The sequence below is a fragment of the Diadema setosum genome, chromosome 20, assembly GCF_964275005.1.
Source record: "Diadema setosum chromosome 20, eeDiaSeto1, whole genome shotgun sequence".
Taxonomy (NCBI): Eukaryota; Metazoa; Echinodermata; class Echinoidea; order Diadematoida; family Diadematidae; genus Diadema; species Diadema setosum.
In genome coordinates, this window is record NC_092704.1 from 9,245,589 (window position 1) to 9,273,207 (window position 27,619).

Consider the following 27,619-nt stretch of genomic DNA (forward strand, 5'->3'; position numbering starts at 1 on the left):
TACCATCCACTACTTACCATACCGTAGTACCGTCATCGGATTATGGTAAAGATCCTCTGTCTGTTTTGTATGCAGTGAGCAGTAATGTGTGTCATGTGCCGCTTTGATGCGTTTTAGTTCTGTTTTGACCAGGGTCGCTGTAAGAAATATTTTAAGGTCAACATATTTGTGGCTGTAGGGAGCATAGGCCTGACTTACAAAATGTTTCCAGCGATTATATCGCTGTTTAGATAAACAAAAGCCTATCATATCATAGTCCCATACTCATGAAATGATTTTTGTTTTGTTTTGTTTTGTTTAGTTTTATTTTTAGTAGGCTTGACTTCTAAAAGAACAAACTGCCGTGAAGTTATACATAAATTGTGACAATATGAGTTGATGGGTGACTATCAAATAATATCTTTATCAAAATCATTAAAACCAAAGAAAATGCCTTAAAGGGTTGTTCAATTTTTCCTTTATTTTACCTTCATTATCAGAAGCACCGTCACATAAATATTTGTGGGTGTGTGTGTGTTTTGTGTGTGAGCATGTTTATGTGTAAAATAGGCCAGTATTTGTGCAGTTTTGATATACATGTAGTGGATGTGATTGAAGAATTAGTGAGGACAACTTGCTGATATGTATACATACCTGTACACAATGTGTGTTGTAAGTCTTGTCTCCTCATACATAGTAGCATGTACAGTACATCAGTGTAATTTGCCCTTTATGCATGTACACTAGCATATTTTAGAACTTGTATACTGTACATGCTTTTATACAAGAGTGTAATTTATATTTCAGTGTTGCAATGGTTTGAGTGTTTCTTTGTTGTTTAAAGTTGTTGTTTTTTTTTTGTTTTTTTTTTTTTCTCCTGCATGATTTTCTTTTTTTTTTCCTTTCAAAACTATTTGATATTTCTTCATTTTCATTTGAGCAGTGCTGTGTACATTGGCACTTTTTTTTTTTCCTGTGCGTACTGTACCCTCCCCCATACTTGCGTGATTGTGGTATTCAAAGTGTTTGAATCACACCTATGATGAACTATACAAAATTTTGCTGTTGATTTACTTTTTAATGATCGTAAAAAATACACACACACAATGCAAGCATAAAGCTCTTATTGCAATTGCAAATGTTCTTTCTTTTTTCCCAGATTTGATGTACAGTAGGTATTCTTCTATTTTAGATTTTTTTTTTCATGTATAGGGGAATGATTGAATTTGACAAGTATGACAACAGAAAAGAATGAAGACACAAGTAATATTTTCATTTTAAAATTAAAGTTACATTATAACATATTATATGAAGTTATAAGCGCATGCATCTATGCATAGACAATAATATAAATAAATGGTATCCATCCATATGGTGTAATATTGTATAAGTAAGGGACTGTAATGCAAAGCATAGTTCACATCACAGTATGAACTTCTCATTTCAGTGTAATACCAGAAACCCTCATTGATGCTAAGGAAATGATATGAAAATATAAGATCAGTGACCTTTTTTGTAAGTCACTCTACAACAGCTGCAGCCCATTATAATTTCAGTTGTCATGGCAACAACAGGGCAGTGAGTTATTGACTGCTTTTATTTAGCAATTAGTTGTTATCATGTTATCTCACAAATGTTGTAACTCTCAATTGTCAAAGAAGACAAGTCTTCATCAAATGCACACAGTCTCTTACAAGTTTCCCACGTGTATCCTAGCAAGTTGGCAAAAAAAAAACAAAACAATATTACTAGTGGAGATAATTGATACCATTGTAGCCTATACACTGCTGGAATATTTTATGGGTTTTTTGGCATAATATGTATCCATTTTTGAAAGAATGTGTTTTAATTTGTTGTCCAGTCTTTACCTCCTTCCCCATTCTACAAAAGTAATATGAACATTTCTCAAAATAATGATATCTGCAAGTGAATTACAGTTACTTGCTTGTTTAATAGGTTAGCGTGAATAGACAATCGAATAGTATTGCCTGTATCAAAGGAGGAAATCAGAAGAGTTTCAGCCAGCTGAAAGCTTCGTGCAATTACTCTTTGCATGGACTTTACACGATAGACATCCATCTCCCTGTCCAATAGCTTGTCAGCTCAAATCAGCTATTTTTTACATCATGGCAGTGATCTTTATTAAATGGACCCAGCTGGCAATATGCAATCACACATGTTCAGTGCAGCCAGAGTTACACATGTAATGTTGTGCTATCAACAGTGCACTATGCATATGTAGTTAATGCATTCACTGGATGTTGAATCCATCAGGGAAAAAAGCGGTCAGTCTGTGGGTCCCCTTCTCACCCTTTTATACAACGTAGCGTCGCTGTCAAAACATTGGCGTGCCTCGCTCTGTCATGTGCAAACCCCCCACCTCTGGCTGCACCGAAGAGCTGATGTGATTATTCCTCCCTCAGCCTGGCAATGAGACTATCTTTGAGCTTTCAGAAAACAAATCCCCTCCCCTGTAGTCCCACACAATCATACTTTTGTTGTCCTGAATGTGCCCAGGTTTGGTGCTGGTGCTAATTGTAGCCGACAGTGAGCCAATGGCTGTGACATGTTTATGACATGCTGAGTGAAGCACACTGGGGGAGGGCAAAGAGAACATCCTCTTGTAGGGTCTGTTTATCATTTAGCCCTTTTAATGATGCAAGTGGCAAGAGGTAATGGGTCCATTGCTTGAACTTTTGTCAGCTAGACCAAGGAGGTACTACCGCGTACCTGAGCTGAGTACATTGTACCTTCTTGGTTGGAGTGCCTCACAAAGTCAGGACCGTTGGAAGTTGAAATTGTGCCTGAAATCTAGAAGCACTCTGTGATAGTCTGTAGTTTATTCTGTGTTAATTTGTAATAACATTTCTGTGAAGTGTAAAGATGTCACATTGATGCATCATGTTGGGCAGTATTGTCCTGTACTACAGTATGTAGTTAACCCTTTCTGTGCCGAAGTGTGCACAAATTTGACACACATCTCTATTATATGGACAGGAAATAATGTGACAAGCAAAGGTTTATGGGCAAAATGGACATTACATTGTAGGTACACTGTAGAGTTAGGTATGCATTATTTTTAAAAGCAGCTACCCCTTTTTTATGCCTCTGATATGAAGTGTTGCCAGAGGCATTACACGTATTTCAAACTGTGGTGGATAGGAAATTTGTAATACTGTACAACCACATTGAGAGATGAAGGTGTAAGTTACATTATTTCACCTGGCGCAAGCATGCAGGGTTTGTTTGTTTTTTCCATTTTTTTTTTTTTTTTTGCATTGATAAACCTTATAAAGGTGCCAATAAAAGGTACAGATTTCTGCATGCTTCTGTTTGTGTAGATTGATATGTTGATGATGTGTGACAGATATATACACTGTACTTTATACCTTGTATTATGGAGATCATGTTTTTAGTGATCTCATGTGCTTTACTATTTTTTTTTTTAATTCATAATGATAAATACTTACAGGCAACTTTGTTGTGAGATTTGCATCTACTTCTTTTATGTACATGTATGAGACTTTTTGAAATCATTACCTGTGTAGAACAACATTTTTTCTTTTTTGTCATTGTATTGTTACACATGTAAATTCATGTGTTGACGAATTTTACCTATGAGGGAGAGGCATGTACTGTTGTTCACACAAATATATTTTTAGTGCCTGTGTATAATGAATGTTGCCTCATTCTTTGATTTCAAAATTATATTGATAATGCCTGTAAAATCCATCATGTGCTTGTATGATCTAATGCTTCTCTTTTCTCCCCTTTCCCACCGACCGACTTCTTCATCTTGTGTGTCCGATCCTGTTTGTTGCGAATTCTGTTTGTTTGTCATTGGTCGATTTGCACACTTTGCATTGTGCTTTGCGGTTCATGTATGTGTGTGTGCGTTGCCGTTTTGCTGCAGCTGAAAGATCCATTGATATCTAGACCTAAATGGTACCAACGGAGAGCATCGCTTCAAGTCCCGATGATAACGAGTAGTATGAGAACGAACGTAAATACAAAATGCTTTTCTCTTCTCTCGTCTTGCTGTCATCTATACCACTCACAGCATTTTTTTTTTTTTGCAATAGATTTAGTAGCATTTGCAAAACACCTTTTCCCCCCCTAAACATACTGTAATGTCACTAGGCTACTTCAAATTTGAATTCCCCCATTCCAATCTTACACTTATGATAATGATAATAATTCTAGCTCAGATGTGCTTATCAATGTGCAATTAACTCACTCACATCATGTGATAATACTTCATGAATACCTCCCCCACCCCCTTGATCATCTAGTTGTAGTGGAATCTGTCATGAATCCAGGAATACGTGGTAACTCAAAATTCAATACTAAAGTATTGCCGCATAGAAAAGTTCATAAACATGAAATAGTTAATGTTTTTTTATATTCCCCTCCCTTCCTTACACACAAACATATGTGGACACCTTTAATATACCAGGTACTTGCAAATACCCCTTATGGCAAGAAAGTGATTAATCAGAATATGACTGAAACCTACATCCTTGAAAACCCACTTGATCATTCTTTGTAAACTAAATGACTGTAATAGTGACATTAATTCCCATGCAAGAGAAAGAAATCAATGTGTAGATTTACCCCCTCCTATTGGGACCGTTCTCTTAGTTTTTAAAGGGTATCATCACCATGTGACAAAGTTGCAAGTGTGTGTTGAAATTACATGTAACACTTTAAAAAGTATTTAATTTAATGAACCGATAGTTAGGTTACATTTTGTCATACTGGAAGGCGTTGCAGTCAATTATTAATTTTAAGTCAGTCAGAATTAATCCATTTGACCCTAGCCTGTTCTTGCATACAATTCACAATTGTTTGCCTATGCAATAAAGGTCTGCTCATCCATACTATACAAAATTATGGCGAAATATTTCTCTTCTTTTTTTCTTTTTTTTTGAAACTGCAACACAGCATGATCATATTGCTGTTTTAACTCATAAATGTACATTGCAAAATGCATGAACGATAATTGTAGATTGAGCAAAAACTAGTGTGACACAAGAGGGTACAGCAGAGGGTTTTTTTTTTTATGGTTTGTAGAATCAGAAAATGCTTCAGCATTTCTATTTTTATGACCACTCAAGTGAGGTACTTTCCTTGTTCCTTGTTTTTTTAAAGGACAAGTTCACCTTCATATACATAAGGATTGAGAGAATGCAGCAATATTAGTAGAACACATCAGTGAAAGTTTGAGGAAAATGAGACAATCCATTTGAAGTATCTGCGCAGTCACTGCTGGATGAGCAGACTTCTACAGTGTATGATGTCACATGCGTACAACGATATAATGAAAATAAAAAGAGAAGTTCACAAAACTTTACTTTTTGAATAAAGTGCACATTTCTTCGACTTGTTACTGACGTATATTAAGGGTAATATTATTTCCCCGCCTTCTGAAAGAGAGAAGTTGAGTGTTCTTTCGTTATGCGAGAAAAATGGAAATATGTTAAATTATATTTATTCTTTCTTTATATCGTTGTACACATGTGACATCACAAGCTATAGTAGTCTTCTCATCCAGTCTTGAGTGAGCAGAAACTTCAAAAATTCATAACTTTTGCATCGATTGTCCGATTTTCCTCAAACTCTCACTGATGTGTTCTACTAATATTGCTGCATTCACTCAACCCACATGTCTATGAAGGTGAACTTGTCCTCTAAGTGAGGTACTTTCCTTGTTCCTTGTTTGTTTAAAGAAAACAAACGAAGTGAGAAAAGTAGGAATCTTTATCTGTACATTTGAAATTTCATAGTGTCAATGTGCTGAACATTGCACATCTAGCACGTTTCCTCCCATTTTTAGCAAAACACAGTATTTGTATATTGTGAATGACTCAGGATAATTGACTTGTGTTTGCCTGTTGCGTGTGTGTGTGTGTGCGTGTGTTTGCATGACTTGTGATATTTATATACATTCACTGTTTGGCTGTGAACCCCGATTCAAATACATTCTGAGCACCGTCTACTGTGTGTGCGAGGAAAATAGTTCACAGTTGCACTTGGTCTTTCGGTGTAAATAAACACAGCATGTTTGCATTAATTGTCTCATAATTGCATTGGAATGATGCATGGACTCTTTTTTTTTCTTACTATGTACCAATTTGCATTAATGTTATATATGTCTATGATTTTTACTATATTATGACATGCATTAAAATGATTGTTCATGGTGTTATATTTGCATGGAAACAAATTTGCCCATATCTTAAATATCAGAATATCCTGTGATATGCTGTCATAACTGCAATATTTCTTTTGAAATAAAAGGAAAAAAAACTGAGCATAGATATCATAAATTTAAAGCCTCCAAGCATGCCTGTGCCTTCATGAAATCATACATTTTATTGTTCAACTGTAAATATTTCTGGTAATGTACATATTACAGTGTAGCTCTGTACCAGAAAGAATATATTTTGTTTCAAGCTGAGACATTACTGCTTTGGAAAGTTTAAAGCATTAAAAGTCTGTGTTTTAAACACATTAAACATTTCAAACATTTTAAACATAAAAGTGACTCGAGGTAAATAGACATTTTTTTCTTTTCTTTTTTTAGCACAGCATATGTACTTAAAGTTTAAGGAAAATGCAGTGTACAGCATCAGTTATTAAATCCAAAATATGTTTCCCACTGTGATTATTTGAAAAAGCTGCTAATCACGAATGACTGTATAGTAATACAAATGAAAATTCAAGAAATTCAAAGACAGTCCACCCACTCGAAAGAGTATATTATTACAGAAGTGTAAGTGTAATGCATCCGTGATCGTGTTGTCCGAAAGCTTGCATAATTATTAGTGGGATTAAAATATGGCGGAAGAATATTACAGAAATCTCTTTCTTCTGGCAGGTATTATACATTTAGAAATAGTCATATGAGTCTTAAAGGGATAGTTCCGGCAGGATTTGTCATGATTTATAAATGTTCCAGAATTAATTAATACCTTGATATATGTACCTTTCTTAGGGTATTTAGTTTACAGTAAAACCTGACACTGTCAGGAAGTCCCAGTTGATTCTGTCTGAAGACAAAAAGAGTCAAACTGATAAAAAAAGAACATATTTGTGATGTTTTTCCGTGTTTTTCATTAATATTTGTGAGTATAATTTCATCTCACCATCACTTTAGAAGGCTGTCTGAAAGGGATGTTGGTTGTGACCCCCTTCCACTGTCCATACATAGTTGGAGCCATGTCCTAGTATTAGAATCATCTCCCTTTACGCCCACTCTAATCTCAGTACCCCACATTTTGTCTCCCCTAGTCCAGATATTTAATATCAGCAGAATTCCTCACATGTACATGGCACTGATTATGTGAAATGTTTAACTCCCCCACCCCCTTCCTCCCATGGTAGATTAATTTGAGTAGACGTGATAGACACGTATACCAATTACTGAGCAATCAGTAAAAGTCACAGTGTTCAATTCAGCTAGTGAAAATCAAATACTTGTACACCTTTTGAAATATTGATTGTAAGACATAATACAAATGTGTGTTTATGTCTATCAATTGTAATACAACTACCCTATTTCTATTTTCATGGTCTTTAAAAAAAAAAATGTGCTTCATACAATGTACAGTATGAGAGATTTGTCCACCTTTTTTGAGATCAAAAGACTGTGATCAAATGATTTAGATAATGTTATGCATTGACAAGTTTATAAAAAATATGGAAAGCAAAGATTTGTTAAGATTGTATTTTTTATCCAGCTTTATTTGGGTTTTTAGATTGTGACACGCTAAAATATCAAGCACATTTTACTGACTGCTAAGAATGTAGTACATATATGAATGCCAATTTCTAATTTGATGCCATTTTTTTGTCTTGCCTTCTTTTTCTCCCCTCAATCTCTCACCCCCACCCCCCTTTTGCTCATCTCCCCATCCCCACCCTATCTCTGTCTGTTTCTGTCATTCTGTGTTTATATTCATATATTTCTCTCCTTTCTTTCTATACGTCTTGGTGTTTGTGTCTGATGTCTCCGTTTCTCAACTCTTTGGCATCTTTCTCTATCTCTTCTCCCTCTCTCTTATTCTGTGTGTTGGCCTCTGTGTTTCTATTTTCTTCTTCCTTAAAAAAACAACACAAAACAAAACCAACAACAAATGAGCAGATGTTAACCAAGCAAGCTGTACAGGGTGTCGCCTCCGCTTCTGCGGTCCCCAGTTCCTCCGGCGGGTCGTCGTCACGGCGAGGAAGTTCGGAGTCCATCGACAACGAACTACTAAAGGTCTGTACCTGTAGACTATCCTGTCAACTCTGTAGATGTAGTAAATGGATAACACATGAAATTGACTAACATGCATTTACTTGTGTTCTTCACAATGTGTGTGTGTGTGTATTTGTAGGTGTATGCGTGTGCAATATACATTGCACATTGTTTGTATAAAAAGACACATGTGATGTCTTTGTGACCCATAAGACTCTCTTGCCCAAATTCTCAAAAGTCCATGGTTTGAATTCAGTCCATGGACTGTACAGTGCAAATAGGCGTACATTTCACATGTTAGTATCGGCACACATTCATTAAAGGGTGTCTGTTGGTGTACATGTGATCTGTCATGAGCATTTACACAGACGTGATGAAATTCGCATTATCTACAGGTTAAATTTATCAATTACCTTTGTAAAATTAGGTCTCTGTTTTCCATGTGGTAGTCTTGAATTTCAGGAAGCATGTGTGCAGGATATTAATTGTTTGACAACTTGTGGAAGAAGAATGTGTGTCAGCCCTAACACAGGGCTCCACACTAACTTTTATTTTTGGTGGCCCAAAGGCAAACATCCGACCTTTTTTGGTGGCCCAATGAGGCCACCAAATTCGTCATTTCTGAAATTTTGGTGGCCCGATGTGCGTTTTTGGTAGCCCTGGGCCACCAAGCCACCATTAGTGTCGAGCCCTGCCTAACAGATACAAATGCATCATTTGGCAAAAAGTCAATTGATACAACAGGTGTCTGTGTTTTAAAAGATGCAATGCATAATATCAAAATGCAAAGCTAGGCATTATCAGTCCTATGTATGTGATAATGACAAATTTGAAAATTCCATAGCTCTCTTGTTCAAGAGAAAAGGGGACAATATCCTGTGATATATCCAATATAACCCTAGCTTCAGTTACCTGTGGTCTCCTTTATAAATACAGAATTTTAATTTCAGAAGGAGCTGCCAAGTAGCCATGTAATTCTTATTGTTTTGATATATTAGAGCTATGAAAATTCTGTCAGGACTGAAACTCTTCGAACATATTATCAATTTTGCTAGAGTCTAATTTGTCAAATGATTTGTATTGATGTACATTGTAGGTATAAAGCATAGAATTTACATGGAAATGCATATGTAGGACTGCATATAAACGATTTACACACCCCATTCTATCCACCAAAATGTTATGCCTTTCCAAATGAAGTGGAAGGGACTGATACACCCAATTTATATTCTACTACAATGTACCTAGACATAGAAGGCCACATTCCCCAGGTCAGTGATAATGGTGGACACAACTGGTTAAAGGGATGATACAGTCTTGGTTGAGATGAAAATTGGGCTTTGCCTTCTTTGCGAGATACCAAGAAAACACAAATGAAGTAGTACAGAGCATACCATTTTATTATTCAAAGTCTATTTGATGAAAATCGGGTTTGGAATAGCTGAAACATCCAAAAACAAAGTAAAACAAAACGATTGTAATAAGATGTGGGTCCCACACTTTATTAGGATCGCTCTGTTTTGGATATCTCAGCCATTTCAAAATCAGTTTTCATCAAATAAATGTTGAAATCCTCATGGAATTACATGCTCTTTCATATTTCATATGAGGTTTCTCACTATCTCACCAAAAAAATGATTAAAACCTGAAGTTAAGTCTCAACCAAAACTATACGATCCCTTTAAAAAAATGTAAACGGCGTACATGTAGGGGCTCTCTTGATAGATAATCTTTTGAATATTTCTCTCGTTGTCATACTTATAAGCCCTTAATTATAACTTTGATTATGAATATATGTATGTATGTGTGTGCTTGTGTGTGTGTGTGTGTGTGCATGGCATATATGCAAGTCCTCGTGCCCACTACTATGTCCTGACGTACATACTGATAAATGTCCAGACATGTATACAAACGAACACAGGGCGATTAGTGGCTGCCCGGATGGAATGTCACAAGGACTTGGTAATGCACTCCAGGGAGTGCCCGGCCCCCTTGTTATCTCCCCCCCCCCCCCCCCCCCCACCATTTCTTCATGAGATGAGTGGATAGGGAGGGAGGAGGGGGATGTGAGGATTTTATTGGTCATTAACCTACTTCAAGTCTTTGATAAGAGATTGGAGGTGTACGCTCAAGAACAAGATGCACTGACGTCTCAATCTTGCATTACTTCTGCTTTCCATTTCATTAATTGTACTATAATAGCTGAAAAGATTGTGAGGTTTCTAATTCTTTTAATGAAAATGGGATTAGACTTATACCCTTGAAAGTGAAGAGGTTACATGCCTTATATTGAGTAAATTTGTAACAACATACTTACCTTCTACTCTTCGAGTTTAGTAATCTAAGCATTATTTTTTTAATTGTTGTCAAAGTTAACCTCACCTGTGATGTAGTGAAATACATTATGAGCAACAGTCTTATTCCTTGTACATTTAATTATGTATGCACAAATATTTCAAAATATTGCCGTTATGAATGCGTTTAAAGTGTACTCTGAAATTCTACATTGTAGTCTTGCTCATCAAACATTTAGAAAACTTGATGCTGTTGCCTTTAGTTCTTACATTGAAAGAATGTTCAGATGGTCTCTTTAGAGATGAAATTTACAAGCATTTGAAATATGGGGCAGGGATCAATCCGGGTCAGAAATATTGACTTTATAGTATTATTATAATATTGTTAGTGCAGTACTCTCCACATAATTCGATACCAATTGATTTGATGCTCCTGTTGATTAGGTATGATTTGAGTGGATGCTTCTTGTGAATGTTACAGAGTTTGGCAAGTTTCAATTTTGTGGTCCTGATTAGTTGGGTGAAAATCTGCCCTCACAGGCCCCTGTGCAGTTTAAGCAGAGAGTTTCTGTATCACTGTTCGATCTCTGTACCCAGTCTGTAAGATTTGTCATTTGTGTACCCTCTTATGTACAGTGGCATTGTCTTTTATGTTCACAGTGAGTGTTTTTTTTTTCTTTTTTTTTTTTGTAGCACATAAGAAATGCAGGCATACACATGGTATAAGCACTGTTGCACCTATTACATGCAGTCATTTGGTTTGTAACTACACAAGAATAGTTCAGCAAGCACAGGTATCCACAGATTGCTTTGTTCCATCCAACCTGTCAGTGAATAATATTGTTTTGTCTGTTTTTTGCTTTTATCCCTTTGAATTGTCTGACTCACAATGACCTTTGACATGTAGAGTTCAGCGACCTTGTCGGATGACATTCAGGCCCCACCCCAAAAGGGGGGCATTGACTCACGCGATCTGGACCTTCTGAAGGTTTGTGCTAACAGCACCACACTCTCCTACATTGCCCACCTCAAACATGTGCTAATAACCAGACATTTTGTGCCATGACTAATAACAGAAAAGTTATATGTTTGACCCATGACCCTTGCAAGGCATTGCGGGGTCACAGGTCACATGTTTGCATCACACTCTATAATAATGTCATCACTCAAAGGTAATTCATGTTAATTCCCATGAACTCACCCGCAAAACAATCATCTCACATTGATGGCTTACCCCCCTGTGCAGTAAATAATAACTAAGTGTGGTTGTTTGTCTTTGACCTTTGACCCATCACCTCTCAAATCCTAGGGGTCATCAGTTAACTCAGATGACGCACAGTCCGAATCCCACATGGGGAGCTTGGACTTTGATGAGCAAGAACAACTGAAGGTTTGTTACCGTGACAACTCACGAACCATTTTTTTTTTCTCTTTTTTTTTTTTTTTTTAGTTCTGGTAGATGCTCCATTGCTCCTTGTAGCACAGACAACTTTGTTTTCTTGCTTGAACTTTGAACTTTGACTTTTCTTTCTTTGACCCTAGTAGCCTGCTGGAACTGTGCATCATGGGATATTTTTTTTTTATTTTTTTTTTCTGGGTTAATTGCTAACAGTGTTGCAGAGTTCTTATCTCTTTTGATGCTCTTGTAGAATTAATGTTAATAGAACAGCTACAGTTTCATATGAAATGATCAGTTCTCTTTCTTTTTCTAGTAACCAGTCCACTTCATAACATATCGGAGTAAAAAAGATAACAGAATGATCTATTTTGTTAATCAGATGAAACAAATTATGGAAAAAAATTCAAAGCTTTTCATACCTCGCTGCTGTCATATGCATTACTTTCCAATGTACACTTGTATTGCTCAGGAAAGAGAAATAAAAACATGAAAAATGTCTGCAGTGGGATGATATGCCTTTCAGCAGTGGACCGGTTATAAACCAGTCCACTTGCTTAAAGCAAGGCAAAGTTTCTGAAGCCTAGACCAAATAATACTCCTGAATTGGTAGAATCAGGGTAATATCCCCCTTCAGAATTTCTTGTTTGCCTTTTTTTTTTTTTTTTTGGTATCATCACATCCAGGTGATCATTAAATATATCATGTCATACTCCAGAAATTTGGCATGCCTAAGTGACTGAACAGATTAAGGAAAGGGATAACTTGGGAGAAGGGGAAACAAGCATATTAGATATGTGCAAACTTTTGTCATGAAAGCATTTTACAGTTTGAGTAAGCTCTCTTTCTACCATATAGGCAAAGGGTAGTGCTTTTGATTACCAGTAGACTATAGACTTCCTTCTGCAGTAGTTGTGATCCTAAACTTGATAATGAAGACTGTGTGCGTATGCGTTTGGGTGTAGGAGGTGTGGGCAAGATATTTATTTTTATCTCCGCCAAGGGAGGAGGTTATGTTTTCATTACCGTTTGTTTGTCTGTGTGCAAAATAACTCAAAAAGTTGCAAACGGATTTGGATGAAACTTGTTGAGAATGACACAAGGAGGAGATGATTAAATTTTGGCAGTAATCTGGAAACTTTTATGGATTTTATGAAGGATTTTCGATATTTTGGCAGATAGGGTCAATGAACTTGACCCTACCTTGGGAGTTCAAGCTGCGTATTTTTGAGGTTTTCATACGCGCACTAAAGTGCGTGCTCTACTGCAAGGCGTGCCGCACAGCTGAGGGTTGATGACGCAACAAAAGCCTTCGATATTTGGGAATTTAGATGATTTTTAGCATGCAATACGTATGGGTGGAAATCACTGATGTCTGGAAGAACAGGATCATTGGTGGAAATTAGCTGCTTGGCGGAGGTCTGCGCTCTCAGAGTACTTTTTTAGTTTTATCTATTTTTATTTCCTTGCAAGTATGGGGCTAAGCACACTGTGTATCTCGGCAATGACGTGTCTTTACCAAAGCTTACTTGTGGACATCATTTAGGATGTTGACCAGAGCAGAGAAAGACGGGTTTGCTGACCGCTGGAACTGGGTCCATGGTGTGTAACCCAGCTCTGAAAACTTGCTTGCCCCATCTTCTCAGATGTACTTTCTCAATGACTATCACGGGAATGAAATATCTAAAGTGGAATTTATCTCCAGTATCATCTTAGAAAGATATGCATAGCTTATCCTGCTGGTTACAGATTCGGATTAATCTTAAATATTTGGAATGAAGTTGCCGAATAATGAGTCATTCATTCGAAACTCCTACTCTCCCATCCCTACATTACCCTGTTCTTTCTAGACGTGTAATGAACCGTGAGTGTGTACCAACGTAATATTTCATGCATGGGACCTAACATGCAACATAACACAGTGAAGCAAGTGTATGTTCAACACTAACAGATCATATTTCAGATATAATCCCCTTTTCCTGGTGAAAATGTGTACTTGTGACTTTTACCCTTTATGGCTGTGCTCAATAGCAATATTCAAAACCTGGATGTAAACATGTTTACCACAATAATATGAAAATTGTATTCTACATGTAATGCTTTCTATAACCAAATAACCCCCCCCCCCGTGTTGATCTGAAATGTATGGAGATCAGACATTAGAAAATAATTTTAACATTGAAAATACACAGTAATGATTCTAAATGGTATAGATCTTGTATGTTACATGATAAAACAACAACACTTTATGGCTTTTATGATGTAAATGCAAGAAAGCTGTAATACCTGCTACAGAACTCCAAGCAACCATGGATCATGGTGATGATTTTTGCTCAGTGAAGAAAAGTTATGAATGGGTAGTCACAAAAAGCCTGCGTCACAAGATGTAGTCACCAATCATTTTTGTATCTATATATATATTATATATATATCTTTTTAGAGTTTCGTCCCACATTTTTCTTTCTCTACTGTCGATGTCAGCCAGATTATTGACCTTAGTTTTCGATAGTCCTCGCATTTTCCTGCGATGGATGAGCACATTGTATAGCGCCATCATCCTCCAACCTGTAGACAGTCATGGTGATGTTCATTTCTAATGGAATGGTAGTAGCGTAGTCTTCCTGGGACTGTTTCATGAAAGTTGTCAACCCTGACAAGTTGTCAGTCTCCGACAGTTTCAGTAAAATCCTTGGTTTTGATTGGCTGTGAAACTCTGTTCACTGACTGTTACTATGGTAACTGTCGGAGACTGACATCTTGTCGGGGCTGACAACTTTCATGAAACGGTCCCCTGATTGACAAACCACCTTGTGGGTGCTGTTTGAATACTAACCCATTTTAATCCATCTAGAACCTCATGTTTCTTTCCATAGCATTGAATGTATTACCACCATGTATATTTAACACTTTGCCCGATGGTGTGGAGGCGAGAAGGACGTAACTGCAGCTGTCTCCAAATGGTGCTATGTCCTTGTGCTGCCAATTAGCTCACGAATCACCAATTCCAGTTTTGAAATTAGATTTGTTTTCAAAATAGGGTTTATTCTGTAGTTTAAATGTGCTTATTTATTTATTTATTTATTTATTTATTTATTTATTTATTTATTTATTTATTTATTTATTTATTTATTTATTCCTTTCTCTCTATTTATGTTTTTATTCTACAATGTAATCATAATTGATATAGTGCCTCTGTGAGAATTAGTTTTATTCTAATTGGTTTTCCTTTTTCCTGGACACGAAACGTGTGAGGTAAAATTCTGATTGGGGTATATGCATTTTACTAAAATATCAACAGAGGACTTTCTGGAACATTTTAACCACTCTCATTTTAATAACAGTTTGATCACACTAATGGGCTGTAATCAATTCTCCGATTGCAGTTTGGGGATACTACAACTCCCTTTCAGTTTCAAGAGTTCTAATTTCTAATATGTGAAATTCATTAACAACAGTGAAAACATCAATCATTTTTTTTTTTATTCATTTATGTATCATTATCATTATTGTTTTTTCTTTAAATCTGGTCTTGGTCATTGAAAAAGGGTGTTTGAGAGAAAGAGCTTGAATACTGTAAGCCCAGAAATTTTCGCTACTTTTAGAGGAGCCAAGATTCACAAAATTAAAATGCACACAAAATTTCTTGTCTACACTATGCATTGGATGCCAGTGGCAATTTGGGAGTATTTCATGCCACGAAAAAGCCATCAGCTCCAAATTGCGAAAATGCCATCAGCTCCAATTTATGAAAATTTCATGCTGCGAATATTTCTGTTTTTACAGTCGCTCTTTAGAATACATTTGTAGCATCTTTTAAAAGTACACCTGTGCCGTCAAAAAGAGAAATGCTCTAATCTTTTCATGGTACAGATAATGTCTAGGATTCCAGCACTTCACTTGGTGGAGTTTTATAGTCTATTGTCTTAATCTTTAATAAAAGGGGAAGTGAGGTGCAGGCTGATTGTGTTGAAAAGGTGCGTTATTACGCAAACATGTGAAGTACATTGTAGATTTGATTGTACGGACAGAGACACCGTGTGCTTTAAGGCCATTTTCACATGAGAAGTGTGATCATGGTACTGTATATAAAGGCATTAATAGTGGGACAGATACTGATAGTTCTACTTTCCTGCAGAACCACCAAAGAAAGCATGATCGTCACATAGATAATTTGTGTTTGACGCCCATGTAATATTAATACTGCATGCTAGAACATAAGGAGTAAACTATTGTGACTCACCAGATCCACCACATCCGTAGAATTAATACCATGTGACACCATCAATTTGTTTCTTGAGAAATCCATTTGTACAGTAGTCATTTATTACCACCCATATTAACAATCTGCAGAAATGTTTTATGTACATGTTTGTTTGTATGTCATTTGTATTCCGCATGAAATACATGTAGGTAGTGGACGGAATGTAGAGAAGATCCCAAACCAGGAACCAGTCAGTTTGATTTCATGTTTAAAATTTTGTTTGAAAGTCCACTGCCCTGCCTTGACATGTAAAGATCTCAACAGTTCCATCAGCCAAAAGTAAACAGTAATGTGTGTGTGTATGTATGTGTATGAGTGTATGTGTGTGCCTGCAGAATTACAAATTGTATGCTCATGAGCATGATATGTCTTTGTTTCCGCTTGTAAGTCCAGATTTTTGCAGTATGTTTTCTCTTTTGGTGCAACAAAATTCATGTTGGAACTCACAAAAAAAAAAGTAAATCTAAAGAGGGTAAAAAAAGACTGCATTCTAAAGTCAGGATTGTAATACTGGACAGCCCTGCAAGGAAGTGTGGGGAATGATGTACAATCTGTTTTGTTTTTTTATCTGTTTTTCCTCTGCGTTCTGCATCATCCCCTGCACATCTGCAGTTTATGAAAAGCCATCTCATGAGAGTACAGAACTACATCCTGTGGATTCTCATATTGCAGTGATTGTTTCCACAGCAACTGCAAAGCATACAATGAATTATGCTGGTTGGGAGGCACAATTATATTTCTTGCAAAAGATAAACAAAACAAAACAAAAAACAAAGCAAAGCACAGCCCCACAGCAAACAAATACAAAAGAAACAAAAACAAAAGGACAGTCATGGGTGGAGTCTTATATAGACCATCTTATAGTATTTATTCTGCCATTTTACTCCATGCTGTTTCCATGGTTATCATTGTACATACTAGTAGTCCACTGCCAGAAGACTTATCTTATATGACTGATGCAGAAGCAAGAAATTTGATCTTTGTATGCAAACTGACAAAGATACTGGAAATACACAAATGCAGCTTTGCCTGTAGGTGGTGGATTAGTCATAATTTGAGTTGAATGCTGATATGGTTTGAGTGGAGAATGCATTTGTTCTTGACTGGAGATGACCTGTTTGAAAAGCATGAAGGAGTGTTACATCAGCAGCTTGATTTAGACATTGTGTGTATAATGCACAAGCATGGTATTTTGTACATTTAAAAGACTTTTCCTTCTTGTCACTCCAGAAAAGTGCAATGTCCAGCCATTTTTTGGTATAAATGGGCTTGATTAAGATGAAATTTCCTGCATATCCCCCCCCCCAAACTGTGTTTTCAGTGAAAATTTTGAGTGCACATCTGTGCTCTCAAAATTTGGTATATGATGGTAAGTTAGATTCCATGCCCCTTGCAAAAAAAAAAAAATAAATAAATAAAAAAAGGGAACAAAAGCAAACTAAATTTGTGAATCATTGTTGAATTAGTGGATTGAACTCCCCTCAGACAGCAATAATAACAACAGTGGTGTGAATTGTCATTGTATCTTTTCAAAAGGGTTATTCCTGTAGGAAAAGGGTTTTCAGTGCTGGAATACACTGTAGGGAGGCAGACAGAAAGACCTATCAGTTTCTTGTGATGACGGATTGCCTACCAAAAAGCTGTTTATTTTCTTATCAATCATCTTCTCCAAAAGACTTGTTTACCTATCACCTCCCCCCCCCCCCCAAAAAAAAAAAAGAGGAATAAAACAAAAAATGCAACAAAACGATATAAAACTAGATTCTAGAAGCTAAGAAAAAGTCAGCATCTAGTGTAGAAACCATCAAAATTAGAGGGATTGTTTTGATATGTGTTTTTTTATTTTTCACCCCCTTTTCCCCTTCATTGCTACCACCCATCCTTTCCTTACCCCTCCCCACCCCCTCCTCCTCCTCCTCCTCGTCTTACTCCGCTTGGCTCAACCAGGATGCGGTGGCGGACCTTGAGGAGAAGTACAAGAAGGCCATGATGACCAACGCCCAGCTGGACAATGAGAAGTCTACCCTGGTCTATGAGGTGGACTACCTGAAGGACGTGCTGGCAGACCAAGAGGAGCGCATGATGGAGCTGAGCAGGGAGGCCAGGGACAAGCACAGAGTGAGGACCAGGGCCCTTGATTGCTTGATTAGACCAGGACCCTGTTGTGGGTCCAGGGGGGTGTTTCATAAGCTGTTCGTAAAGTTACGAATAACTTACGAGCGACTGGTGATCAGTTCTTATGCTGAATTATGGAAGTTCTGATAAGTTTAGCACATCAGAACTGATCACCTGTCGCTCGTAAGTTGTTCATAACTTTACGAACAGCTTTATGAAACAGGGCCCAGGTCCTAGAGTCCCCTGATATAGGATTTGATGTATAGTAGAATGGGAAAATCAATACCCAGCTTGATTGATCTTAGCCAGAAGGCCAGGGACAAGCATAGAGTGAGGACCAGGGCCCTAGATTGTTTGTTTGGGCTGGGACCCTGCTGTGGGTCTAGGTCCTAGAGTTTCAGTTATAAAGTTTGACCTAAAAAATAAGAATCAAATTTTAGCATGATGGAGCTGAAGTAGGGAGACTAGGGACAAGCACAGAGTGAGAACTAGATTATTTGGATCCAGACTCTGTTGTTGGTGGAGGTCCCTGTTGTGGGTCCAGGTCCTAGAGTCCCATTGTAGGGTTTGACCTAGAAAGGGAAAATCAAATCCCAGCATGGATGAATCTGAGTAGGGAGGCCAGGGACAAGCACAGAGTGAGGACTAGGGTCCGAATTGATTGTTTGGACTGGGACCCTTTTGTGGGTCCAGGTCCTAGAGTCCCCATATTAGGGTGTGACCTAGAAAGGGAGAATAAAATGCTAGAGAGGGTTTTTTGAAAGCAAAGCTATACTAGGGCTGCACACTAACCCATTTTTTCTACTGGTCCTACCTGTCTGTCAGACTAGTAGTACCCAGTTTTTCCATGTTTTAGTGGTCCATTCCTGAAAAAAAGTTACTGGTCTGACAGTGATTTTAACTGGTCAGGGACCGTCGGATCAGTGCCAGTGTGCAGCATTGGCTATACCAAAGTACATGATTCTTTGTAATCAAACAATAGCATTTTAATAAATGTTCACCTCTTGATCACATCATCATGTAAAGACTGTATCGTGAATCAAATACTTTAATGGATGTACAGTTGAACCTCTCTTATCCGGCCTCCCTTTATCCGGATCTCTCTATTATACGAACGCAATCTCGCCGTGATTTTTTTTTAATAATTGCGGGAGGAAAGGGGGATTCCCAACTCAATCTAACAATGGCGACCTACAGTCAACTTTGCCGAGTACAGTTTATTTTCAAGATCTACTTGATACATTTCTTAATAATTATTTAGGTAAATCATTCCAAGAATTTATAAAAGAAAATGATTTCATTCTTGCAAACACGAACCTCTATTTTGGGGTCTCTTACTGAGTGTAACAATGAAAAGGTTGCAGTATACACATTACTACATGTGGTACTACAATGGGCTACATCAGTACATGTGTATGTATATGTACATGTATAAAGCTTGAGTCTCCCGTATCCGGCCAAATCCCTTATCCGGATGAGCCCCGGTCCCGACTTGTCCGGATACGAGAGGTTCAACTGTACCTGTTCGTTGTGAAGTCATCTTGTTTCCTCTCTCTCTCTACCCCCCCCCCCCCCCCCCCCAAACGTATCTCATCCCCCAGGACCTGGAGACAAAGAAGCGAGAGAACCTACAGCTGAAGAGAGACTCAGAAAATCTTAAGGACATGGTGGAGCAGAGAGATCAACTCATATCGGTGAGTGGCAGATGGCATTTGTGTACAGAGGGCGCTGTTAACTGAATTTGCCTGGCTCTCCTTTTGACGTTCAGATGGTCGAGCGGCTGTTGTTTGTTGTATTTTCGTAATAACAGCTTCTAGTACGGAGGGGCATTGTGGAGATAGGTATACTTTTGGGTAGGGGTATAGTTTGGTAATGGTTTTGGTTTTATGGGTTGTGGGGGGATATTTGCTTTGTATATTTTCATAGAAGTACTGGTTGTTTTTTCTTTGTGTTGTTGGGTGTCATATTTTGCATTTTGTTCTTCATTCTGTGAAGATTTTGTTCAGACTGTCTTCGGCATAGAATTGCTCCAAGCCATGTTTTTGGACAAACGTCATTCCTGCACCCTAACCTTGGAGTGGTGCTAGGGCCAATAGTTTGAGGTTTTCCATCCGTCTTTGTCTAATTATGAACATCACCAGAGAACCACTCAAACTGCTCTGCTTAAGAAATTTAGTTTCTGTGAAACGAGTATGGGAAGATGAAGTCGTGAGATTTGGGTAATTGGTCGAACAAAGGGTAAGTCATCGATGGAAAGTGGACATTACTGACAAAGAGAGAAAAATCTGACAATTTGCATATTACGCACTTTAACCCTATGCATGCTACATTCATTTCCTGTCCATAGGTTTTTGTGTGAAATCTGTGCGCATTTGACTCATTGGCACAAGAAGGGGTAAACAAAACATGACCGCCAGATGGATTGCGATATCTCTAAATGAGAAGGATTATACTAACTATGTATGTTGTTCTCTCATAGAGTGAGGCCATAGCATCATTCATAGTCAGATGCAGCTTGAGATAGATGCATTGTTCGTTCATAGAATTGACCTTCCTTATTTTTCACCATACGTGTTTTATTTTTGGTTTTTCGCAGGACCACGGTCTGCTACTGGTGGGCAGTTCAGAGCAGGCCGACGGAGGGGAGGGGTCCAAGCCGCCCCTGCCCAAGGTGGGCACCATTGTGGTGGTGTCGCCAGAGGCGGCCGAACTACTGGAGGTGGTCGGAGACGGGCCACTGGACGTCAGGCTAAAACGCTTCGTCGAGGAGAGAAACGAGCTACTAGAGAAAGTGAGTGTAGGAGAATGGATCAATATTGATGTCATATCATATCATTCGTGTGGTGTGGTGCGGTGCGATGTGATGCAATGTGGAATAATGTAAGTATAATGTAGGGACTTATATCTTGGTGCGTGCATGCAGCTATATCTCCCTCCCTTTCTTTGCAGATGAAATCTTCATATCACTGGTGGTGAATGGTCTGGATTACTTTACCAACAAGTAGACCAATTCAGTTTTAAAACACTGGAACTTATGATGTACCTCTTTCAATGTTTAAAAAAGAACCTCAGTGTACTCCAACCTCAGTTAGGGCTCTTTAAAACTTCACTGATGACTCCCAATTATTCTCCCACCACCAGATCCGGAAGCTGAAGATTGAGGTTGAGGAGTCCAAAGAGAGGGCGGAGAACCTTGAGAGGAGGAGAGCCAACCCCATCACCATCAACGGGCCAGACCTTGATGAGTTTGAACTTCAAAGTAAGGAGAGCACTCCCCCTTTACTTATTCTTCCCTTTGTCATGTCCACTTACATCCTTCATTCCTCCTTAGCATGTAATCCTACAACAAGTGTGTTTATATTCCAGAGTAGAGGAGAGAATATCACTGATTTAAAGTATTTTTCTAAAAATTTAATTGTCTAGTCATTTCTCATCTTTTATTCCTCCTTCACACATAAACATGAATCATGTTTGTTACTCCAGAGGTAGGAGAGAATTTTATTTATACATTTGTATCTCTTCGTCTAGCTCTTTCTCATTTGATTTCTCTTGGCGCATGATTCCAAAGTTTGTGCGTGCACTTCCTATACCTTATATGCTGTTATTTTCTCGAATAAGGAGGTCACGGACATTTTCGCGAGGTGTTGTTTTCGCGAATTGACACAGAGGCCTTCATAAGCGCACTTTTTTCATTGATAGTGCATGGTGACATTTTTGCGTGTTATTAAATGCGTGGTCCAACTGTGAAATTCACGAAAATTAAACCCTTGCAAAAATAACAGCTTATACAGTAAATGCCTCGTTAGAGGATGTCTTGACAACAAAAATTGACAACAAAGGATATTTTACCTTTAACCTCAGCCATCAGTTGATTGTCCTAGCGTACAGAAAGTTGATCGACAGAAAGGAGTTGTTCAGTAGAAGATTTTTTAATCTCTGAAGTTGATAAGTTAAGCTTACATCTGCTCTGACTGTTAGTAAAGATGGATAGCCTTGTAGACTAATCGTATCACAGGCATTTCAATGTATGCACTTGTCCTATAATATGAGTGTGAGCCAGCAAATTTTCTTGGCGTGTGCCAACACATATCAGGCCTCAAAGCATCAGCCCATGTGTGTGCAAGATGTTACCAGCAGTAGAAAGAGATTAAAGCAGTGCTTCATATTGCAGAGTTCATCGGTTGACAATTCGGCCTCTCACATTTGTGAATGGAAATGCATCTTAATTGATAAAGTCTGCCATGTTTTTCATGATCGTATCGATGTCATATACGGTACGTCTTCTCCAATGGAGCCTCATGTTATAAAGCGTGCATGTATATGGTCTCGCATACAAAACCAAATAGATGTTGTAGTAATCCATGGTTTACATAGTAGTTTAGTTCCTCAGATGTACCCACTATACAGTACACTTGTATATATTGTACATTATATATATACTTGAAATTGTGTGGATTATTTTTCTTTTCCGTTTTCTCTGTGAAGGGGAAGCATCGAAGCAGCTAGGAGAGTACAAATTCAAATTGCAGAAAGCGGAACAGGACATAACTAATCTAGGAGGACAGGTTGGTATTGCACAGTCGTTCTTTGCACGTTCGTTCTTTGCACATTCGTTCTTTGCACGTGTCTGGCAGAAGGCCTCTGCGCTAATATTATTGTTGCCATGGTAACCACTGCTTGGCAAGTGAAACTGATAGAAACGACAGGAAGCTGGCAAATGTGTTGGATGATAAACTCTTTTTTTTCCCCAAAAACCCTCTTCCTTGCCCCTCATAAGAATCAGAACAAACCAACAGAAATAATGCTCTCATAAACATTTAAAACCCCACCTCCCTCACTGCCCCCACCTCCTGCCTGAAAATCATCAGAAAAAAAAAAAACCAAAACAAGATAATGAATGCTAAAAAAAAATCTCGTCAAAAAACAACAAGAACCCCACCATACCTTTAAGTGTACTAGTGCGTTTCGGCTTATTGCCAAAAGACAAAGAGTAATTGATTTCATCGAATGCTTTATCAATCATGAACTCTATTTCTTTGGATTTCTATGCAAATCACTTAAAATCTCTCCAAAGGGAAGCAACTTAGAAAAAGCAGGACTACAGGCTTCGAAAAGAGTTCATTATATCATGCTAGTCTTTTCCAAGGCTTCAATGCTAGAGAGTGCCTTGCTGTAGTAGAATTCTTGAATCTTAGGCAATAAAACATGTGTTGTTAGCCGTTTCTTACATCTTGTCGGTTTTCTTTTTGTCAGTAAGTCAGTTGTGTTTTTGTTGTGGAAAGAAAAGTCGTTTATGAGATATTTTGAAATTTGAAGAGTAGGCTTGACTCCATTTCAGAGTTACCAGTGAGATCAGCCCTCTGCATACTGGATCCTGGGGTCTATTGTAGGGGGGAACAAAAATGCAATCAAATATAAGTCAGGAGATCAGATATAAGTCAGGTATCAGCCAATCAAATTTTAGATTCCAGAGACTTCAGTTTGATTTTCTGTCTCGTGTTTGATCTCAACTTTCATGCGACATGGCCCAGATGTGTCGTGTGCCATCCATATGAGGAATGAAAGTGCTTCGTAGGCGATGGCATTGCATGGTATCTGTGATAATAATCAGTAGTATTTGTAACATGACCACCTACTTTTGCTCTTTGTGTATTATTGTGAGGCAGCCTTATCCAGTGTAGTTTCAAAATTGCTTCTTGAATAAAGTGGGGGATCTAATGTTATGGTTCTCAATGTAATGGAAAAGTCTCCCAAGTGATTGTATTGTCGTTTCTTGCCTCTTCCCTTTCTACAGGTCGTACGTCTCGAAGGCCAGGTGAGGAGATACAAGACGTCGGCCGAGGTGGCGGAGCAGAACGAAGAGGAACTAAAGCAGGAGAAGAGGAAAATGACAAGAGAGGTACACACACACACACACACACACACACACACACACATATACACATACACACACACACACACATACACACACACACACATGCACACAGAATTATCATTGTTTCATTTTTGATGGACCATGGAGTAATATCTTTTCATTATTATTAAAGAGTGAAGACCCCCTGCCCCCACCCCCATAATATGAAGTGGTTTCATCCATGATCTTATAGTGCCATTGACCATCCGGGCAAAACCATTTGCTTATTTAGGGTAAGATGGCGTGAATCTAGCAGTAATGTGTGCATAGATTTTATATGTTATATATGTATGTGCGTCCAGTTGTCGTTCTACCCAAATGCATTCTTCGTATGCCTTCAATAATTTGTGTCAAATAATGTCTCACTGTCTCATACATGGGCAATGTGACTCTGAAAGATTTGATTTCAAAAATTTAATTCTAAAGATTTGATGACATGTATGTGACAGAGATCTTTGCTGAAAATAGGCGTTTATTGTTCTGTTTTATGACCAAGCAAGGTGCCTTGAGTAGAATATGGTCATCACCTTGTAAATTGTCTGAAATGAAATAAAGGAAGGCTTAAGATACAAGAAAGCAAAACTTGTAAGATACAGTGTAGCACAAATCCATTGCCGTATTGAAGGGAGAGGTACTGAACCGCATTATTTTGCAAAGGATTTGAAGAGTGGAAATTGAGCTTGAGATGAACTGTTTTGATTGACAAAGAGAAAAGAAACATTGTTGAGCACAAAAGAGGAGAAATCTTGGCATGCAAGTCTTATGGTTATATACATGTAGGTGATGAGCATTTTGAGAAACACACACTGAAAAAAAAAAAAAAAGGACTGTCTTGCATGATTGTTTGTCCTGCTCATCATGCTCTTTAAAAATCATTCCAGTAAGGCTTAGACATCCATTGGGCTGGTCATTTTTATAAATGTTTATTTGTGGCTCAGTCCCATGCATTCAAAATCATGTTGGCTTCTGTTCAGGATAATGCTTTGAAATGCTTCCCCACAACATTGTAGATAGCATATGGAGTGGTTCACTCAGCATTTTCCTGCGTCCCTGGTTCTCTCATCAATGGTCTTATGCTCCCTGTGTTTCCATCACTGATGATTTACAAGTTATTGTAAATGCTGGAAGAAGTATTTGCATATTAAAAATATAATTCCACTCCATGTATGAGGTGGCAGTGTTGAACACAGTGAAAGAAAAAGAGAAGAAAAGGAGATTGTAGAAATATCTTTAAAATCAGCCGAGTATGAAAATAATGGAATTTTACATTTTGCTACAAGTGTATGCTTTTGTGAGACGGTGACACATCAGTCACGTCAACACAAATTAGAAGGGTTGATGATGTCATCGCAACATATCATGATGTCATGATCAACCCTCCCACTGAGTGCTGTCAACAGAAATACTCCAAGAGTGATTACCAAATATGCATATTCCTTCTTATCCAATATTGTAATGAAGTGAAGGGTTTGGGTTAGAAGAAAAGATAAGAGACTTGAACCCAGCCCCTCCCCCCCCCCCCCAAAAAAAAAATAGAATAATAAAAACAGGTCTTCTGAATGTGGGATTCTAACAATGCTGTTTATGGAGTAGATGTATCAAGTTGAAAGATTTGGGTGTTACTTGGCCACATGGAGTCCAAATTAAAAGAAAAAGAAGAAGTATAATTCAAAAGAAAAATACAGAAAATAGAAGAAAAAAAAATGATGCTGTACGTGAAGATTGTGTGTTTGCTTGTAGTATACAGTTCCCTTCATTACATGTAGCTGACATTCTTTACATTTTCATTCTCTTTCATTTCCCTCCCCCTTCTCCATGCTTGAATCACTGAAAACAAGGAGAAGGAGGATTCCGACACTTGCACAATTTTCTAGATTATTTCACTCTCCTTCCCCATAGGTAACATTTGTTAAATATTAATCCTCATTTTCTGAGATTTATGGAAAAAAAAAGGTGGTGATGATATGAATCATTTATGTCATAAATCAAATCAGACGTTCATGCGGTATTGTTTTTGACAAATTGCTTTGGTGATGGGACCATAAACGCATCGTAGTATTCAATCTCAATTTATTGGGAAGGATGGATTTTTTTTTCTATTTAAGTTGGGTTTTTTGGGGTTTTTTTTGTAAAATATGGTGGCTCACTGCATGGATCATACAGGTGATGAGGGTTTTGCTTTTGTTTATATGTTTGTTTTTGCCCTTATAAGGAGATTTTGTTTTCTTAATTTGTAATTTAGTTGTTTTCTGTGATAATCTCATTGTTCTTAAATGGCCTTGTGAAATGAACATCCATTCTAATAAGTGGATTAAGATTCACATATCACTTTTGTTGGTCACTTGCTTTGTTAGAACAGCTTGGATATTTATGCAGATCTGTGTGATGTCATACTGGGATTTTTAGGTTGTTATTCCAGCATGAATCTTGTGGCGGGAAGCTTAGAATATTGTACTTTCGCATCAAAAGCAACATAAACCCCAATGTTACTTATTGTAGTATTCTAATGCAGATAATGATATAGGTGAAGGTTGTCTCTCTTTTTTCCCCCCATAGAAATATTACGTTCTTTTACCTTTCGTCGTAGTAGCCCCTCTTTAATAAAAGGAGTAACGAAAATTATTATAAATGTCCAGCTTTAAATCATCAGTGTTTGACTTTGATGACTCTGACGTAGTATGCTCTGATACAAATGCATGGCATAATACAAGTGTTTTATTTGGTATTTCACCATTCATTCATAATTTGTTAGAATCTATCTGAAAATTTCAACAGTAATAAGTTGAAAAAAACAACAACAACTAATTCCATTCAATGCGTAGGTTTGTTGTAAAGCTTGATAATGTGTAATGCTTTAAATTCATTGGCATTTCTTCTGTTCTCCCCGCTATCCCCCTTTTACATTTTTCCTTTCCCCAGATGCGTATACTAAAGGAGAGAGTGGACGAACTGGAGACATCGAATGGTCACTTACAGAAACGACTGGACAAGATATTGCGACGGAAACCGGAGCACTGATGTTTGAGGACGCCGTCTATAACCATGTGTGTTTTAAAAGAAAAATCTATAAAAAAAAAAACAACAACAAAAATAAACCTAAACATAGGATGTAATGTGTAATTCTGTGATTCATTTCCTCACACAGGCCCATGCTGTTTCCACCGCATCTTTTTAGCATCATGTTACGCTGTCAGAGAGACCCTCTGTTTTCGTTTTTTCCGGTCTTTTATTTTAACATGTAGGTTTATCGCTGTCTTCTTGTGTGTGTATGTGTGTGTGTGTGTGTGTATGTGTGTGTATGTGTGTGTGTGTGTGTGTGTGTGTGTGTGTGTGTGTGTGTGTGTGTGTGTGTGTGTGTGTGTGTGTGTGGTGTGCGTGTATGTGTGTGTGTATGTGTGTGTGTACATTTGTGTGTGGG

The 27,619-nt window shown here is 37.8% G+C and overlaps 1 protein-coding gene across 3 annotated transcripts in view; it reads left to right on the forward strand.

The window, feature by feature from the left end:
• The window catches only part of LOC140243655 (leucine-rich repeat flightless-interacting protein 2-like), a 56,458-nt gene extending 29,046 nt beyond the window's left edge, over window positions 1-27,412 (forward strand). Inside the window, exons 4-12 of one of the 3 annotated variants that reach the window (XM_072323317.1) lie at window positions 8,126-8,242; window positions 11,423-11,503; window positions 18,120-18,290; window positions 19,889-19,981; window positions 20,884-21,078; window positions 21,429-21,546; window positions 22,773-22,852; window positions 24,082-24,186; window positions 27,121-27,412. In XM_072323317.1, coding sequence (XP_072179418.1) covers window positions 8,126-8,242; window positions 11,423-11,503; window positions 18,120-18,290; window positions 19,889-19,981; window positions 20,884-21,078; window positions 21,429-21,546; window positions 22,773-22,852; window positions 24,082-24,186; window positions 27,121-27,219 — 1,059 coding nt within the window. In that variant the 3' untranslated portion in view covers window positions 27,220-27,412. Of the gene's footprint in view, window positions 1-8,125; window positions 8,243-11,422; window positions 11,504-11,824; window positions 11,906-18,119; window positions 18,291-19,888; window positions 19,982-20,883; window positions 21,079-21,428; window positions 21,547-22,772; window positions 22,853-24,081; window positions 24,187-27,120 lie in introns of all 3 variants that reach the window. The other 2 variants (XM_072323318.1, XM_072323319.1) reach the window with 2 other exon arrangements.
• Window positions 27,413-27,619: the final 207 nt, after the last annotated feature.